The sequence below is a fragment of the Camellia sinensis genome, unplaced genomic scaffold, assembly GCF_055761805.1.
Source record: "Camellia sinensis isolate YWXY unplaced genomic scaffold, ASM5576180v1 Unanchor11, whole genome shotgun sequence".
Lineage (NCBI taxonomy): Eukaryota > Viridiplantae > Streptophyta > Magnoliopsida > Ericales > Theaceae > Camellia > Camellia sinensis.
The window spans coordinates 7790480-7809788 of record NW_028128989.1 but is presented as its reverse complement, the minus strand read 5'-3'; the positions used below and the strand labels follow the sequence as shown (position 1 = coordinate 7809788).

General features: G+C 35.9%; 2 protein-coding genes across 2 annotated transcripts; both read right to left on the bottom strand.

The window, feature by feature from the left end:
• Positions 1-50: 50 nt before the first annotated feature.
• LOC145789252 (uncharacterized) lies at positions 51-10991 on the bottom strand. Its single transcript, XM_082911421.1, has 4 exons — positions 10525-10991; positions 1814-1867; positions 1259-1384; positions 51-584 (listed from the first exon to the last, which is right to left on the bottom strand). The coding sequence occupies exons 1-4, from the start codon at positions 10924-10926 to the stop codon at positions 399-401; spliced, it is 768 nt and encodes a 255-aa protein (XP_082767547.1). The 5' UTR covers positions 10927-10991; the 3' UTR covers positions 51-398.
• A 1735-nt stretch (positions 10992-12726) lies between these two features.
• LOC114287630 (large ribosomal subunit protein eL13z) lies at positions 12727-16961 on the bottom strand. The gene is made up of 5 exons (XM_082911420.1): positions 16821-16961; positions 14361-14476; positions 14057-14190; positions 13301-13459; positions 12727-13205 (listed from the first exon to the last, which is right to left on the bottom strand). Exons 2-5 carry the CDS (start codon positions 14467-14469, stop codon positions 12984-12986), a joined length of 624 nt encoding a protein of 207 aa, XP_082767546.1. The 5' UTR covers positions 14470-14476; positions 16821-16961; the 3' UTR covers positions 12727-12983.
• Positions 16962-19309: the final 2348 nt, after the last annotated feature.

The following is a 19309-nucleotide window of genomic DNA, read 5'->3' as shown; positions in this document are numbered from 1 at the left end:
TTATAAAAATAAAAATAAAAAAATCTTCACATAGATGTATAGTGGGGAAGTTGAATGAAATTAGATTCTTCAAATAAAATACAAAAGCAGCATTTCTTAGAACTACTCCACATCAACCTGTACACTGAAATAACAGCCCAGCAATAGCAGAAAATTTGAGTATGACAGTTTTGGCTGTGGTTCTTATTTGTCAACTTTGCGGGTAAAGGCAAAGGCAAAGATAGTATACAAATTTAACACATTTAATTCCTACGAACACTCTGAATACAAGAGAACTAATATACACAAAAACATAAAACATGAGTCCAAACTCACGTGTAAGTTATGAGACGACTCTTCCATTCTCATCTGTCTCCTATCCTCTGTGCCTTGTTGAATCCACATCACCAGCTCTCTACTCATTTCTCCTCGAAGTCAATGTCAATTATTTCAGGTTCAGACTTTGAGGAAGATGGATTACTGCCTCCACGACCTCTCGAGAAGAAATCCCCTTGTGGTTGCCATACAATATTTCCACAACCCGTGCAGCGAACTACTTGGCTCTTTAAACCCACAAACTGCCTCTTGCAAGCCGGACAAGCTCCCTGCTCAAATCAATTAAAACAATATGCCAAACAGTTCGGTTATGTAGATTTTTCCATGGCCACAATGGCTTCACTTAATCTCTCAAAACCCACACATTTGAACACATATTATGAGTACTAGTATTAATATCTCACTGGATATAGTAAGTAATTTATGAGAAAGTGTGTGCGCTCCATAAATTCAATTGAGGAACCAATATTACTGGAAAGCATTGTAGAAGAGTTGTCAGTGAATTTAGAGCAAGCCAGCTGCGGCCTGTGAGAATTATAATGTATTTCACTAAACTGGCTACAAACATGTGAGACCGTCACCAACAAAATGCAACTAACAAGAAGTATAGGAGAGGGGCACAAATACAATCAAACATGTCTGACAAAAATTTCTAACGAAGGGTGGGCATGTCACACAGTTCTTAAAAAAAAGTGAATCCTAGCTGAAGCCAAGGACGGAGGGATATTTGGATGTGTTATGAGGCAAAACCAAAGACAAGCAAGAGTTGATTTATTGAATGCTGAAAGAGGACTTAAGCTTATATCCAATTGCCCCATGTGTAATATGAGATGGTACATTACATTATTACCAGCACAGCTGCAAATCAACAAAATTAAAACAACAATAATTTATCAATACAAAAACACAAATGTCTATGAAAAGTAATGGCAGCTTGTTTTACCTTAATGACTAAATTATTGGCAACTGTTCCAATGAGAAGAGGACCCGCAAATGGCAGTATCCATGTTGCTAATATCAAGAAGCGAAACAGCCATCCAGATAGTGCAAACCAGATGAAGAATATTGTCTACACATATAAACAAATACAAAGTGAGCTTACAGAAAATTGCACAGCCAGAGACTACAATATATGAAAATTGAAATACTTAAATGTAATTCATGAATATTAGGCTACCAGTATTAGTTTCAAAAACAAAATTAAAATCATTGCCTTGTCTATTCCCCACTTAATATACTCACTGTGGAATAGGTGCTCCCTCTGACTAACATTTACATAATTAATATTATATATCACACTTGCTGATTCAATCAAACTCAAATTCTCAATATAGCAGCCAGAATAGATTAGAAATCTAATCCAAACTATTGGATGGACCTATTGTTCTCTATTAACTTTAACCTACCAAAAAGTTCATTAGACATGATGAACAACATCATGCCACATAGTTCAATCAATAAGTGCACAGCATGCAACATGAAATTGGGTGATACTCACAGCAAAACTTTTTCCAATAGGAGTGTTTGAAAAGTCATTAAGTTGCTTCCTGTACTGCAAGAACAGAGAAAAAAAAAAGAAAAAAGAAATCAGACAATTAATAAAACTTCTCTTTCAGCAACACAAAAAACAACAATTCATCTTCTAGCACCAACAAATAACAAAGCAATACAACTAAACTAGGTTGCCAAATTTATAAAATAGAAAGAAAAAAGAATTGCCTAGAGACAAAAGATTGTTGTAGGATAAAGTACTAACCAAAGTATGAATAAAAGTATAATTATTGTAGACAGCTAGGAGGCACCAAACCACTAGAATTGGGTTGGGTGAAAGCTAAGGCGGCCTAAGAGAGAGAGAGAGAGAGAGACGGCCAACGGAGGTATAGAAAAGATGAACCAAAGCTTCTAACCAAAAGAAGGTGATTGCTTGCCTAGAGACGGAGCAAGCTTACTATATATACGGGTGGTTAGGCCATGGAGACCAACTCACCACACAAGTCAAGGGCACAAAGCCAAGCAAGTACAAGAAATAGGTGATCCTTTGCCAGTGGAGCCAAAGGTCATAAAGAATATGGAACATACTCCTTAGATTCAGAAGAGTATAGAGCAGATGATAGTTTAACATCCTACTAGTGGAGATTGTGATCAACCAAGTGCAAGAGACAAGTGGCCTCTACTAAGTTTAACATCCTACTAGTGGAGCGATCTCAATTCAACTAATAATGGAGCCAAATGTCACAAAATATGTAGGAAAATGAACACAGTATAATACATGATCTTGGTGTTCTTTCTCTAAGATTGGTCAAGTACAAATCCCTTAAGGGAGAGTAAGACGAGCAACTTGGTGAACCTTCAATTCTAACAACCAACATAGGTAACACTAGATGCAATGATCAATGAACCAACCCTGAGAGGGTCCTTACCGCCTTGTTCCCATCCCGGCATGGTGTGAGATAATGTGGTGCCATTCTAGAGAAGGAATCACAAGACATAAGAAGAACATGCTTAGGTGTAGAGACATTCATGCAAGACGAGGATGTTCCAAACGAGTTATTATTACGTGAAAAAAAAAAAAGAGAACTTGCTTGAAATTGAAGGTTCAGTCAGCCAAGGAAGGGGAGATAGATAAGGACACACTACAAAAAGCTCGGAGAGGGGGAAAGAAGGGCAAGCACATTATAACAAGCTTATAAGAAGTGCTTTCTATACATTATTCTTGACCAACTAGGTCAAAGGCTAAGGCACCATGTTTGTTAGTCTCACTCAAAAGCAATATGGACCGACCTAAGAGGGAAGCTAACGAGAAAAATGTGCGTTGTGTGATTCTTGTGTCACGTCACCTCATGCGGTTGACATAGAGGGAACCCCTGGTGATCTCAACATGATGAGTAGAAAATGTGTCAACATTTGATAATGCCACATTACATGGCAAAGAAAGCCCATGTAGACACAAGTTATGGAACTGGTTCCCCTTCCAAAGTTCAATCCTCGATAGCCCTCCTAACAATTAATCTTCATGTAGTATATGGATAAAGATCCTAGGGTTTAAAATGTCTAGAACATTAAAAGTTCAGAAGTATATATCAAGTATATCTCTCACGAAAGCCCTTGCTGCTATAAACATCAACACTTCAGCAAATTCCAAGGATGCATTTAGTAACTGATTTAATTAACAAGACAAAAACATCTAAAATCACCATCGGAACAATTTCAAGTTTATTTACCTTAGTAACAGGGAATCTTTTTGTTTTTATTTTTATTTTTAAAAACTAGGAATGATCTCATCATTCAAAAAGTTTCTCAGATCTTCTTTTGAAAACTATCCTAAGTAATTCTATCAGACTATTTCTTTAGTTTTTGGCCTTGATAAACGTCAAGAGCCAAACCATGAATCCTATATATATAGATGTGTGTGTGTGTGTGTGTGTGTGTGTGTGTGTGTGTGTGTGTGTGTGCATGTGGACAAAAAAAATAAAAAATAAATAAAATAACTAGAATAATCTTGATGTTTTTCTTGACAAGAGGATGATAATGAGTCAGATTTCCAGTGTTGTTAATAAGAGCTCAAACCCATGGTACATTATTGAAGCTATTGGTGGCATGAGTCGAATTTCCAAGGTTTAGGGTTATGTGAACCAAGTAAAGATAAGATTTGGGGTTAAAATTTGGCAAAATTCCTAAACAATACAACCAATCTTAATGTTTTTTTCATTAAATTAATAGAAACTCTTTCATAATAGACCGTAGAAAAGCACCAATAATTTTAGCAACATATGAGATACAGCTCTGCCGGTCCCAAGCCCGGGTTAAGGAGGAGGGTTGTGTGTTAGGTAGCCGATAGCCAACACGTAAAAAAGCCGCTCGGATCCCTTATGACAATGAATCCTACTTTGAATCGTTTAAATGTTAGGTCGTTACCCTCAAGTGACGCGTTGCGCCTGCCTCCGGGTGTTTCGAAAAGTGAGCAAGGGGCGCCGCATCGACGCCTGGGTGCAGTGAAAAATGGCCAAAGGTTCTCTCTTTTTTCTGGACGAGCGCAGGTAAAGAAACTAGTCCAAGACTATAGGTTTAGGGTAGTCACTTGGAATATAGGAACCTTAATTGGTAAAACAATGGAGTTGGTAGATGTTATGATTAGGAAAAGAGTTAGTATAGCTTGCGTACAAGAAACTAAGTAGACAGGCGAAAAAGCTAGGGAATTTGAGGATACCGATTTTAAACTGTATTATAGTGGTAAGGATAGACGCAGGAATGGGATAGGAATCTTAATTGCCAAGGGCCTTGTGGAGAATGTAGTGGCGGTCATTAGGAAAGGGGATAGGATTATGTTAATTAAACTAGTTATTGGAGGAAATATTATGAACGTTATTAGTGCATACGCCCCTCAAGTAGGATTAGATGATCAGACTAAGAGGGATTTTTAAGAGCAAATGGATGAGATCTTACAGGAGACATGAGTAGGAGAGAACCTGGTTATAGATGGAGATTTTAATGGCCATGTAGGCATAGATAAACTAGGCTATGAAAGGATGCATGGTGGATACGGTTTTAGTGACAGAAATGAGGTTGGAGAGAGTATCTTAGATTTTGCGTTAGCTTCTGACCTGGTGGTGGCCAATACTATGTATAAGAAGAGGGAGGAACATTTGATAACTTTTGAGAGTAGGTCAATTAAGAGCCAAATAGATTACTTCTTAGTGAGAAAAGTGGACCGCCTAAAATGCAATGATTGTAAGGTGATTCCTAGAGAGAGCCTGATCTCTCAACATAGGATTTTGGCACTAGATTTATGCTTTAGAGGGAAATACTAAGTTAGGAAGGATGGTGGGCATCATAGGACGAGATGGTGAGACCTAAAAAGGGATAAAGTAGAAATATTTAAGAATAGAATGGATAAGGAAGGTGCTTGGGAGTTGGAAGATGATGCTAACACTATGTGGAACTCGATGGCCAATTGCATAAGGAGAATCTCAAGGGAAGTACTTGGAGAGTCGAAAGGGACGGGACCCAGCTCTAGGGAAACTTGGTGGAGAGAAGAGGTTCAAGCAATAGTTAAGGCAAAAAAAATAGTGCTTTAAAAAGTGGCAGAAGGATAGAACTGAAGAAAACCTTAAGAGCTATAGATTGGCTAATAAGGAGGTCAAAAAAACAGTGAAAGAGGCAAAATTGAAAGCTTATGATGACCTATACACTAGACTAGACAGTAAAGATGTAGCGTCCCGAAAATAAACCAACATGATCAACCCATATTAATTAACATCCACTAAGCCATGACAATGAACCATCCATCTTTACATAGAAAATGAGAGAGTTTATACAAAAGTTCACATGCAAATATACATTCAACGATAAATGAATCACTTGAATCTATAGCATGTAAGGCATCTAATCTCAAAATAATAAAATGCCCTTAAGGGCTTACATCTTCCAAGGCAGTAGTCCGGTTACATGAAATGGTCTCTCGGACCCAAACATATTAGCCCTTGGCTTACAAAAATATCACAACAAAAATAAAAACAAGACTACTCTTCACCAAAATACATCCACACCCTTAGCTCGGTGGGATCACGACATCTTTACCTGCACCAAATCCCATAGGGGTGAGCATAAAGCCCAGTAGAGAATTCTCACGAAGTATATATAGTTATGCTTTTTCCTCAACACAAAAGTAAATGTAAATGCAATGCTATGCCAAGGTTAATCAATGAGGAAAAATATTCATTTCAATACATTGTTTTAAAATTACCATGTTCTTAATATTATCATGTGATTTCATCAATTTCAAACTTCTAATATTAATTCAATAGGGGCGGTAAATACGACACTGGTAATCCCTAGGCTGGTGTCTGCAAGTAGGCTCAACAAGCACTACCAAACTGTCATTTTTACCGGTGACCGGAAGGCTCGACACCTATCCGCGCGGTTTTCTGGTCTTTCACCATGGACACTCAGGCCAACTTAACAAAGTTCATCTACACCCTCTATCCGGACTTACCACGTATTTACCCCATTCACATTACCATATTTCTCATACAAATCATTTTCTGTCGTGAATGCAAATTCCTTCGATTTAGAACCACAATGCACAATAATAAATGAAATGGTTTGCAATGCAATAATTTCCATAATTCATAACATTTCTTCATGTTCAAAATCTCTACAATAATGCCACATTTACAATTTCCCATTTCTTTCCTTCATTGTCTTTCACAAGTCAACCATAAACCATCCATTCATACCACAATTCCCTCATTTCACAAGTCATAGCAACATCGTCTCATCAAGGGCTACACATGAAATTTTTTAAAAAAAAAAACAATTTCTCCATCTCATTATATATAAAAGGTTACCATTCTTGCAAACACATTATGAAATTTATACTCAATCAACCTCTATTCAAAGAAGGAAAAAATAATTTCATGAACATATTCCAAATTCTCCAAAAATCCCTAAATTTCTAGGGTTTTTACCAAAGAACCAAACATTTCCCATCCCCGTAAAGAAATCCCATTAAATCATCCCCTTGAGTTCAATAACTAAACAAGCCCACTAGTATTTAGTAAAATGATTTGAGATTAAACCCATCTTGAAAACTCCACATTTTAGGTCACAAAATCAAAATCAACACTAATCTTTCAAGGAAACTTTTAAATCAACAACAACAATACATAACCTATATATATAACTCAAGAAATCCTTACCTCCAAGTAGAAGCTCAAAAGGAAAGATGAGAGAAACCCTAAGGTGCTCCAAACTCGTATTTTCTTGGATCAAAAGAAAGCCCACACCAAACTCTAGCCTTTTTGCAAGGATGAAGGGTAGGAAAGCCCTAGAGCATGGAGTATTTTTTGAGAGAAGAAGTGAGAGAGAGAGAGAGTCGGATCTAGGGTTTTGGAGGAAGTAGACAATGAAAAAGTGATAAAATTCCCACTGCTGAAATCTGATATATGCGAAGCTCGCTCAAGCGAGCGAAGGAGTTGTCGCTCGAGAGACCAGACACAACGAAAGAACCTCGCTCGAGCGCAAGAAGCTTTGCTTGAACGGACAAAGCAAGACTTTAGGTCTACAACCCACCAACGCAGACGCACGCTCGAGCGCAAGAATGCTCGCTCGAGCGAAGGAATACAGAGCTCACTCGAGCGTGAGAAATCTCGCTCGAGCGAAGAATGCCACTCTTCAGGTCTAAAAGAGACGCAGACGCACGCTCGAGCGCAAAGTTTCTCGCTTGAGCGAAGAGACAAATACCCAAGTCTCGCTCGAGCGAAGAGGCAAAAACCTGGGCAGCAACCACTTGCACAAACTCACAACCAACCTGTTCCAAACTCGCTCAACACATCCCAAAGCTCAAATATAAAGAAACAAGGGTGGAAAACAAGATATAAACTACAACACTCAACCACGGGTCGCTATAAAAGAGGGAGAGAAGAGGGTATACAAACTTACTAAAATACGAGAGAGGAAAATAAGAGATTTTAATCAAGTTAAGTGCATCAAGAGTGATGATTCTAAGTATGGGTGGGCAACGGTTTATCCGAACCGCTCAAACCACCCAACCCGCATATGAATAGGCGATTTTGCAAACATAATGAGGGCGGATGCGGTTTGAAATATCACAAATTTGCGGGTTGCGGGCGGGTCGCGGGTTAAACCCACAAAAACCGCCCGCACTTTAATTATTATTATTATTTTTTTTTTTTATATACCAACTTTGTAACTTTAACAGGAGCACTATTATGTTCTCTATGGCACTATGATTCTTATTTTTAAGTATTTCTCAACTTTCTTAATGCCATAGAATTATCAAGTCCTACACTTGATTTCTCATATAATTTTCATTGGTGACTCATCCACTTTTTTCTAATAAAATTTTCTTTCTGGTGGTCAATGGAACTTCTAGTTTGATTATTGATTACTGAATTGACAATTCTAATTGAGTACAACCTTTAATGCATTGATATACATTTTTTTCTACATTGATATACATTTTTTTCATGGCAAAAATGTTAGTGTAGGGTCTCTTTATTTTGGGTACTTTTATTTAATGCATTGATATTCAATTTTTATTTGTAAACTCATCAGAAAATTGTTGTCAAATGATCACAAATATATAAAATGAATCTGATGCCTAAATTCGATGGGAAAAAAAAAACTCAAAAATTAATTTTTAAAGAAAAAATTCTAAACCGCAAACCGCCGACAACCGCCCGCACAACTGCAAACCATATCCGCACAAACCGCAAATCGCACTGCGGGTGGTTGCGGGTTGACTTTTTTCCAAACCGCATAGATGCGGGCGGGTCAAAACCGAACCGCAAACCGCACAAAACCGATTCCGCGAACACCCTTAATTCTAAGGAATTGGTGAAGGATGAAAAGATTAAGGAAAGATGGAAGAACTATTTTGAGAAACTATTAAATGAGAAATATGGAGGAACGGCAATAGAGAAAGAAATGACCAGTAATACGATAAACCAAGACTATAGATTTTATCTCAGGATTAGGAACTTTGAAGTGGAGATTGCACTTAAGAAGATGAAATAAAATAAGACTTTAGGACCCGATGATATCCCTATTGAAACTTGGAAATGCTTGGGTAAAAACAGAGTTGCTTGGTTGCCTAGGTTGTTTAGCAAAATTTTGTTGACTAGGAACATGCCAGATGAGTGGAGGAAGAGTATTTTAGTGCCAATATATAAGAATAAAAGAGATGTCCAGAATTGCAGCAACTATAGAGGAATCAAGCTAATGTGTCATATAATGAAAGTGTGGGAGACGGTGATGGAACGCCGATTGCGAGATATAACAAAGGTGTCAGAAAATCAATTTGGGTTTATGCCCGGCAGGTCAATAATGGAAGTGATTTATCTTTTAAGGAAAGTAATAAAAAAGTATAGAAAAAATAAAAGAAACATTCATATGGTATTTATCGACCTTGAGAAAGCATATGATAGAGTGCTCCGAGATAGAATATGGTGGGTGTTAGAGAAGAAAGAAATGACAAAAAGTTACATTGATGTGATTAGGGACATATATGAAGGGGTGGTGACCACTATTAGATCGACTGCTGGAGAAACAAATGAATTTCCTATCACTGTTGGGTTACACCAAGGATCTATCTTAAGCCCTTATCTTTTTGTTTTAGTTATGGATGAGTTGACGAAAAATATTTAGAATGACGTGCCATGGTGTATACTTTTCGCAGACCATATTGTGCTAGTGGATGAGACTAGAGAAGAAGTTAACACAAAGTTGGATATTTGGAGAAAAGCTCTTGAATCTAAAAATTTTTGGATAAGCAGAACTAAGACAGAGTACATGGACTGTAAATTTAGTAACAGTAGAGGAGAAGTGAAAATTGAGAACCAAGAACTGCCTAAGAGTGAACATGTTCGTTATTTAAGGTCGATTATTACAACAGCGGGGGGAGATTGATACGGATGTGACCCATAGAATTAAGACGGGATGGTGTAAATGGAGAAATACATCTGGGGTACTATGCGATAAACGAATACCCACTAGACTCAAAAATAAGTTCTATAGAATGGCTATTAAACCAGCGATGTTGTATGGGATGGAGTATTGGGCAACCAAGTAACAACATGTAAGATGAGTGTGATTGAAATAAGGATGCTAAGGTGAATGTATGGCAAGATTAGACAAGACAAAATTAGGAATGAATGTATTCGGGAATGGGTAGGAGTAGCACCAATAGAAGATAAGTTGAGAGAAAATCGATTGTGATGGTTTGGTCACATTCAACGGAGACCAACAGAGACAGTAGTAAAAAGATGCGATACTATAACAGTAGAGGGGACGGGATAGGCCTAGATTAACATTGGCTAATGTAGTTAATAGAGATATGGATCTACTTAATTGGACTAACTACCATGTGGAGAAGAAGGATTCGTGTAGCCAACCCTATTTGATGAGACTTAAGGCTTGACTTGGCTTGGCTCAGTTTGGTTAATGAGATACAGCTGGATTCAGAACACTCAACATTTCATAAAATCTAATTAGCTAATTTAATTGAAAACCATGCCCTAACTTGCAGATACTAGCTTTTCCTCCTACTCACCAGGAGGCTCTCACAAGTCCTTGGTTCACAGTTCTATACATAGAATGTCAAAATTCATACTGAACTCAATACACAATCAAATAGATAAAATAAAAGCATCAAAACATAGGTAGAGAGAGAGAGAGAGTAAAACAAACCCTCGGCCAATTCCGACTGAAATCGAGGGTAAAAGTCCGCCAACGCTGCGTGATCTCCAAGTCGCGGTCGATCTCTCTGGCCCGGTAGGAGGCGGATTGGGCGACCGCCGAGAGCCGCCGCGAGACGGAGTACCGACGGTCGATGCGCTCCGCCGTCTTCTTGGTCTCATAAAGGAGTTGCTCGAAGCCGTCGTTGGCGCTCCGCCACACGTCCCTCCAGACCTCGCCGGTGGCCATGCGCCTCGCGAAACCATCGAAGTCGCTGCGCCTAAAGGCCTGTACGAAGGGAGAGCGGTGGCGGTGGTGGTGGTGGTGGTGGTGGTGGTGTAGGCGTATAGGTTTCGAGGGGAGTAGAGGATTCCATGGCAGGCTCGTCGCCATGACGACACAGATCGAATACATAGATTTTTGTTTGGTGGAGAGAAATTATATTATATAGCTTCTTGGGGTTTACAGAAATTTTGATTAAATTCAAAATTACAAATACATCTATCACATTTATTTAAAATACGAATTACTCAATTAGTTTAAAAAATTATAAATATTTTTTTGTCAAAATTTTTTATTTAACATAATTAATTAAAAAAATAAAATTTTTAACTATTCACCTATACAATAATAAAATTATATAAATTATTAATTAAAATGAAATTATAACATTATTAAAAACTGTTAATTAACTTAATGATTTATTAATAAAACGACGTATTTGTTATAAAATTAAAAATTTTAATATGCATAATGTAATTTCTAAAACTACATGAGACAATTTATAATATAAATAAATCTCAAAAAGTGTATATATAATTTATCATTCTTTATCTATAAATAAGTTCAAATAGACTCTATAATTATAAAAGTCATATAAATATGAGTTAATATTTACAAATAGATGAAGGATCATAATGTAACTAATCATTTATTATTTATAAGAGTGTCGTAAGTAGTTAATATTTTCATTTGCAATAATAATACATATGATACCATATGATATTTTTAAAATATGTACTATATATTCCAATTGTGTTCCTTTTTTATTTAATAAAATATGCATGAAAATAAGTTATACTTGATGTTATAATATGATTAATGAAATTTGACACATATATCTGTTTATGGAGAGATATGAAAGGACACAACTCTGACACCTAAATGAAATCTCGGTTTCACCCCTAGGCATTGTAATAGTGGTGGAAGTGATGACCATCACTTTGCTTGCTTTCATTTTTTTAAAAACTATTTTTAAAAAAATTTTACTTTTTTATTTTATGTGTTTTTATTTTTATTGATTTTTTTTAATATTTTAAGTAATTTTTTTTATTAAATTAAAAAAAATTACTTAAAATATTAAAAAAAAAAATCATTAAAAATAAAAAAATACGAAAAACAAAAAATTAAAATTTTTTGAAAAATAAAACGTTTTTAAATATATTTTCTGTCAAAGTAAAAAGAACCACGTTGTACCCACCAAGATACAAAGGGGACTTCAACACCACAGCATCTAAAGTCAGCAAAACCGGACAGCATTGGTAATGTGGTCGTGCAACATTCCTGAATTGCTTTCTCCCTGTAAAATCTATGAAAAATGCTTGGAAGCACTAATTAGTACACCCACTAATTAGGTGGCAGTGGATCCCGCCATTAATAATGTGATGTTTTAGTCTTGGAGTTGTGTTTTTTTTTTTTTTTTTTTACTTTTTTAATGCATTAGTGCTATTAGTGGTGATATTTTTAGTGGGATGAATCATTGTTGAAAATCTATATCAAGTCTCCAAAAAAAACAAACTAAGCTGCAAGAAGACAAAATACACAGATGCAAAATTATAGAGACCAGAATCAGAGCATCTGATTCAAGTTTCAACATTATCTTCCCTGTTCCAATATACATTTCAAGTGCAGGTCTAGAACAGAAATACATGAATGAATCTAAAGCAATTAACACCATTGAGCAAACATGCCAAGCAGCAGATATATAGGCAATTCATGTCAAACCAGCAAAAGAAAAGATTGACAGTGAGCATACAAGCAGAAAGGTTTGTTGGGTGCTAGACTGCTAAGTAGATTAAGATCATGCATAAAAACCCATCTCCACACAAATAACACCATTCACCACTGAGCGTGGAGTATTATTATATTCACTCAACAGCAAGCAGTCCCCACCACCAAGGCATTGTCAAAAGAAACTTACACCAACCTCAAAAGTAATCAAGTTTAAAATAATTGAATAACGACACAGTCAAAAGAGTTGGGTGGTGCCTTAATCTTACAAGGATCCAGGATGATGGAACACAAAAAATCCAGACAATGGTATAAACGAGTAATAATCAAAATCCATACATTCAACTGATATTGTAAACACTACCACTACTGGTTCAAAAGAAGTCCAGCAAATTAACTTACGATCTGAAAAAGCAAAAATTAAAACAAAAATTCCACTCATCAACATGGGCAAAAACTAACTATTTCTTTTCTTCCTTCTCAGCCTCAGCAGCCCTCTTCAACCTGGCACCAACATGGCGTGTATTTGTGCGCTCCACACGTAGCTTGGCATAGGCCTTGAATGATTTCATCTCATCTGTGACCTTGACAAGCTCCACGGTTGGCTTCTCGCGCACAATAGGCATGTAAGAGCCTTGGACTTGGGTGGCTGTTGCCAATTCCTCAGGAGCAGAATCACCAGCCTGCAGTCAAAGTAGTTACATAAAAGGTGTTGAAATATAAACTAATAGCAAGCAAATCCTACGTACCAAAGTTCAGTCAACCATATTAACAGTACCTTGAACTTGCGAGCACGTCTTGGGAAGACGACCACCTTGGCCTTGTATGTCTTCAGCCTCTGGACATTTGTCTGGAGACCCTCCAGGGAACGGTTCCTGCGGCGATGATCAACAGCAATGCCAATGGTCGGGGCAAGTTTCTTGGGAATACCTGCTGCCTGATAGGGATAGAAAAGAGAAGGGGTAAACTACCGAAGTATATCATTTGATGAGATTTTAGATTCAAAGGGATTACCAGTTTTACAACAATTGTCCAGTTGATCCAAAAGTGAGATTGAAGGATTTTATCCGAAACTAAGGCCCTGTTTGGGGATTTACTTTTTTAGCCAATTAGCCAAAAAGTTACTAAATTAGCTAAAAAGCCAAAAACTCATATCAAAAAGTCAAAGATTCTCTTTTCTCTCTACTTTTTGCACATCTTTTCGTAATTAGCCAAAAAGTTATTCCAAACATACAAGTTTTTTTTACCTACCTTTTTAGCCAAATAGCCAAAAAATTACTAAATTAGCCTGTTCCCAAACGAGGCCTAACTACAAATGTATAGCTCCCCTCCAATTCTAGAGGCATAGCTTTTAAATATAAAAAACATTCATACTTGTTATCAAAACATTCAAGTGAAGAACATTCACATACTAAAACATTTTCTACGTATTAACTTTCTTGCCTCCTTTTAGTCAAGATCTAAAAGAAACTTAAATATAACAGGGAAAGAACGTTGAACTAATCATCCTACTGATAGAAATGAAACAACTGACCTTGAGCTCCTCAAGAGAAAATCCCCTGCCAGCCCTTAGCTTCATATTGTACTTCAATGTCTGCCCATGAACTATGGGACGTAGTGGGCCAGCTGTGGGCCGAGGGAAAATCTTCACAGCCTTCTTTTGTCTCGCTGAAAATGGGAATAAAAGACAATAATCGCAAACGTTGGCATAAAAAAAATTACTATAAAAATTTAAAAATTAAAACATACTAAACTCAACTTGCAGAACTAAAAAGAACACAGATCAGCATTGTGGCATCCTTTACTGTCTTTTTTTGTTAAAGACAGGATCTGCTTACCATTTCTTCTTCTGGTTTTGCGGGCTGGCTGGTTGAACCAGGTCTTCACATAGTTCTGCCAGTGCTTCTTGAAGTGCCCATTGGGCACAACATTGTTATGCTTAACCATGGCTTACCTATAAAGTAGTAGAATGTATAAAAATCACAACTCCAATAACAGCAAGCCAATTTCATTCCAAGTGATTAAAGTAAACAAAGGTCAAAAAAGGGAAAAGGTAAATTGCTTAATATACAGTACACACTTCAGATGTGTGGCACAAAATTTAGGGTTACTTAGATGCTTGGTTTGGGAACAAATTATCTTAGTAATTTTTTAACTTTTTACGAAAAGATATGCAGAAAAGTAAAGAGAGTGAGGTGACAACTTAAAATGACTTTTTGCCTAAAACTTCAAGTTGCCAAATGAGATCATTGTTTAATTATTTAGTTTGCCATGATTCACATGCTGCTATAACAAAACAAATAAAAATAGAAGGTCCATCCATGAATAACTTGATGATATTATGCATTAATGATTATTCACGTTATTTTCACCCAACAAATAAAATAATAATAGTAAATTGTAATGAATACAATCTTTCCTTTTTCATCACTCCAAACGGCACAAAAAAAGATTGTTATCGATATTAGGACGTGATCTAGACCTAAAAGATAATTATAATATCTTGAGGTCAAGGTTTTAAAAAGCGACCGCATACGTAACGGTTGTGGTGGTTACTGTCACCCGTTACGGCCGCTTTTGCAGTGTGATTGAGATTCACAGGTGTGTCGGCCGTAGCGGTTGTGACAGTGCCGTAACAGCCGTAACGGTCGGTTACGCACCGTTACGTAATGATTCCGAACTCTTCTTTCGAAAAAACACACAAAAAAAGTTGAAAATGGGGGAAGAGTGATAGAGAGAGAAGAGGGAAGATAAAAAGGGAATATGAAGGAGCAAAAGATAGCAAGAAAAAAGGAAGATGAAGAACATGTTATTGACTTGTTGAAACTGTAAGACCTATGCTATTTTATTCAGCTGCTATCACTCAACCATTTTGTTTGTGCGTGTATATTGTTTGAAAATAATAATAATAATAATAATAATAATATTAATAATAATAATAAGTGTAGTCATTATCTATTTGGCTTGATTAAAATATGCATATATATATTTAGACTTTTATTTATTCTCTTACTTTTGTCAATGTTTATTTTATATATAATAATTAGTGATTGATTTTTTGTATAATATAAAGTCATTAATTATTATAATAAAATGAAAAAAACTCAGTTTATAGTGATTTAAAAATATGAAATATACTGGATTATACTTAAAAATTTACAAAAATTGATCAATATTTATTTTAAAACCCATCATGGAAAAAAATATGCGTATCGGTAAGTTTTTTTCAAATTGTGCGAAAAATAAAAAATTCACGGTTTTGGCTACCGCAACCGTTACGCTACGGCCTTTACACCCCGCAATCACAACCGCGCCACCGCCACCGTTACAGCGACTGTAACCGCTTTTCAAAACCTTGGTTGAGGTGCAAAATATTAGTTGAGGTGCAAAATATTTGCAAGCAATTCAAAGAAACGTGTTTTACATGTTGATCAGGAATGCTATTTGGAATAAATCATTAAAATTATAGACGCAGTTTGAAAATATAAACAGCATTTCATTGGCCAGGGCATCCATGAAAGGGGGAAAAAGCAGCAAAAACCCACTAACAACCCCACAATACCATGCTTACAAAATCAGCCATACATATTGATAATGCAAACCACACGAAACCGGTGAGATGTTCAGTCGAGCCACATGAAATTACAGAACCAAGATTCAAAAATAGCAACACTATTACCGTGTATGCACACTGAATGCAACTTGCAAGTTAACACCAAGGAAAATGGACAAAATTTGATTTGCTCAATTACAAATGACAACAAAAACTAAATATTTCTCAAATTGCAAACAGAGAAATATACTATATCAAATGATAAAATCAACCATACATATTTACCATGAAAACCACACAACTGGGGACAGGTTCAGTCAAACCTCAAGATATTCAATATAGCAGCGCTATTAACATGTATGCTCATTCAATTCAAGTAAAAACCAAGGAAGATGAACATAATTCGATTTGCTCAACTACAATAGCTTCAGGAAAATGACAACAAAAATTACATATTTCTCAAATTGCATACAGAGAAACATAATAATAATTCAAATGATAAAACAACATATCTAAAACCCTAATCAAAACACTTACACCCATAACATACAAAAATCGATTTCCAAAGAAAACAAGACAAACAAAACAACTACATGATTTCTCAGCGAAGTTAACTAGTTGCATAAAGCTCAACCGATTACGAGCCATTATCATCTTAAAACTCCATAGACAACAACAAAATTGATGAACCATTTGCATATAACAGAACCAGAGAGAAGTGCACAGATCTCAGAAAAATACTTACAACAACGTCGCCAATGAAGCTGAGCAGAAATGGCGCAGAGCTTCGCTACTGTACTGTCTCCCTCTCGACGATATACATATAGCAGGGCGAATGTTGTCTGCTTTGGTTTCATATATAAGGGAGGGCACCATGAAAAACCCTAGTTTTAAGGTGGGCTTTGGCCTGATCAAAAGTGCTTTGTAGGTAACCCAAGATGCCTTGAGAATTTACCCATACTGTTAAGCCCAAGTCCAAACTTTGCAAATTTACGTTGGGCCTGAACTGGGTTGGGCCTCGGTGAGCTTCAATAGTATTTTGAATATGAAAATAAAATAAAATAAAATTTGGCCAAAACCCTTTCATTAAACCTTTTTTTTTGGGTAAAAAGAACAATTCATAAATTTCTTCTTCATATACTGCCTCACCTGGGGCCCATACTTGATGGAGGATACAGAAAAGAAAAAAAAAAATTACTTTTTTTTTAGACAAACTTGTCCTTTCATATCTATATAATAAGGGAGAAGGGTTTTTGAATATGTCAAATTTATCTTACAAATACATTTTGATCAAATGGTTTAAATTGTCTCAACTCAACTTCAATGGTTAATATGTCTTTATTTTCCGCCCAAATGCTCTTTGAGCATCAACAGTTGAAATCAATTACCATCAAGATCTAATGGTCAGAAAATCTCTCTCTCTCTCTCTCTCTCTCTCTCTCTCTTTACCTGCATCGAAACCCATCCCGTATGACGACCACCGACCACCTCCTCTCCTCTCACCCTCCTCTTTCGTCTCTCTCCCCTTGTAAGGTAAACTAGAACTTCCAACTTTTGCAATTCACGATGTTTTTGTAGGTTTGGTTGTAAAGTTGCAATTCATGATTTTTTTTGCTTGAATCTGAATATTTTTGTGGGTTTGTAAAGTTGAATCCGGATATTTTTGACATGTGGGTGTTTGGTTGGGTTGATTTTGAAATGAAATGAGTTTTCATTTTTGAAATAGATTTTGAATCTGGATATTTTCATTTTTAAAATGTTTTGGGTCTGAAATGGGTTTCACTTGATATATATACATGTATAGTCCAGTGAATAAAATTCATGAAGGGTTGGAAATGTTCTTAGTAAAATGTTTAAGACCCTAAAATATTTTCTCTAAATTTACTACATAGCAGGGGTTGGGTCTTGGAGATGTTCTTGGTCTTGGTTGTTTCCAAAACTAATCAACAACAGCATATAATAGTACAAAGTAAATACTTATCTGATTTAAGTATATTTAGGAGTACCCAACGTTACTCAATAAATACTCCAGATCTAAGCATGTAGAGATGTTCAAAGAATGTCTTACTTTCCCATGAAATGTCCATTAGGTCTTATTAACACTTGAATCAACTCTCTTAGCATATTGCTAATATGATTGAAGAGGAAATTCTATGGGGAAAATAGGATTTAACTGGTCAAAATTAAACTATTTTGATGTATGTTTTCTCGTTCTTGATTATCAGGTTATCCTTTATGTTTACTTAACTTTCATTAGCTGTTAATGAATGCAATTATGTTGAATTTATTGATAGTACTAGCGTATGGCCGTGCCTGAAGGCACAGTGTAAATAATGTTGGGATTAAAATATAATTGTAATCCCAACACTATTTAATAAATTATAATTACCAATTATATTTAATAAATTATTAATATAATTGTAATCCCAACCATTCCTGCCTTAAAAATAAATTATCAATTATAGATATGAAATTATGCCTTCAACCTGAAAATTCCTGTTTCTATACCAAGAAAATGGCATAGGCAAACAGCCATTGTTGAGCTTTGGGTCAATTATAGAGATGAGATTATGCCTTCAACCTGAAAATCCCTGTTTCTATACCAATAAAATGGCATAGGTAAACAACCATTGTTGAGCTTTGGTGACCCACCATAAAACAAACTCAAAAATATCTATCTAAGTTCACAGAAGCTGTGAGAGTTTCCAATCAAATGAAGGGATTTGAAATTAAACTTTATAAGAACGTAGGCGAGTTTTCAAATGAAATTCAATTAACGCCCAAATAGTTTTATTTTAGTTTAATTACGTGTTTATGCGATCTTTAAGTTGTTGTTCTGTTCTTTCGTTTACAGTCAACAATAAAGCAAAAAGTTTTGTGAGCAGGTAAAGAACAAAGTTTTCCAACAATCAAAGCACATCCAAACTCAATGTTTGAACTTTCAAGGAAGGAGAAAAAAAGAAGCCTGAAAACAAAAACCTATTTGGTAAATTTTTAGCACATTTTCTACAGATTAAAAAGCCTAGAAATAAAACGTCCATTGTTTAATTGAGATTGAGATCAACTCCAAAATACATTATTATTAACTCCAAAATTGGACATGTCTCTATAAAGTTACATGTCAAATAGAAGGCTAACTATTGCAAAAGGGAAGCACTATGTGCTGTATATGAAATCTTAAAAGTAATACAAAATATTATTAACCAACAAATCCAAACAACAAATCCTTCAGGA

Coding starts and splice junctions, on each gene's coding strand:
- LOC145789252 (XM_082911421.1), bottom strand. CDS start 10,926: ATGTATTCGATCTGTGTCGTCATGGCGACGAGCCTGCCATGGAATCCT. Junction 1,868..10,524: donor TCAGTCGGAATTGGCCGAGG/GTTTGTTTTACT, acceptor CTGTTCTTGCAG/TACAGGAAGCAACTTAATGA. Junction 585..1,258: donor CCAATAATTTAGTCATTAAG/GTAAAACAAGCT, acceptor TGATTTGAGCAG/GGAGCTTGTCCGGCTTGCAA.
- LOC114287630 (XM_082911420.1), bottom strand. CDS start 14,469: ATGGTTAAGCATAACAATGTTGTGCCCAATGGGCACTTCAAGAAGCAC. Junction 14,191..14,360: donor CAAAACCAGAAGAAGAAATG/GTAAGCAGATCC, acceptor TCCCATTTTCAG/CGAGACAAAAGAAGGCTGTG. Junction 13,460..14,056: donor TTTCTCTTGAGGAGCTCAAG/GTCAGTTGTTTC, acceptor TATCCCTATCAG/GCAGCAGGTATTCCCAAGAA.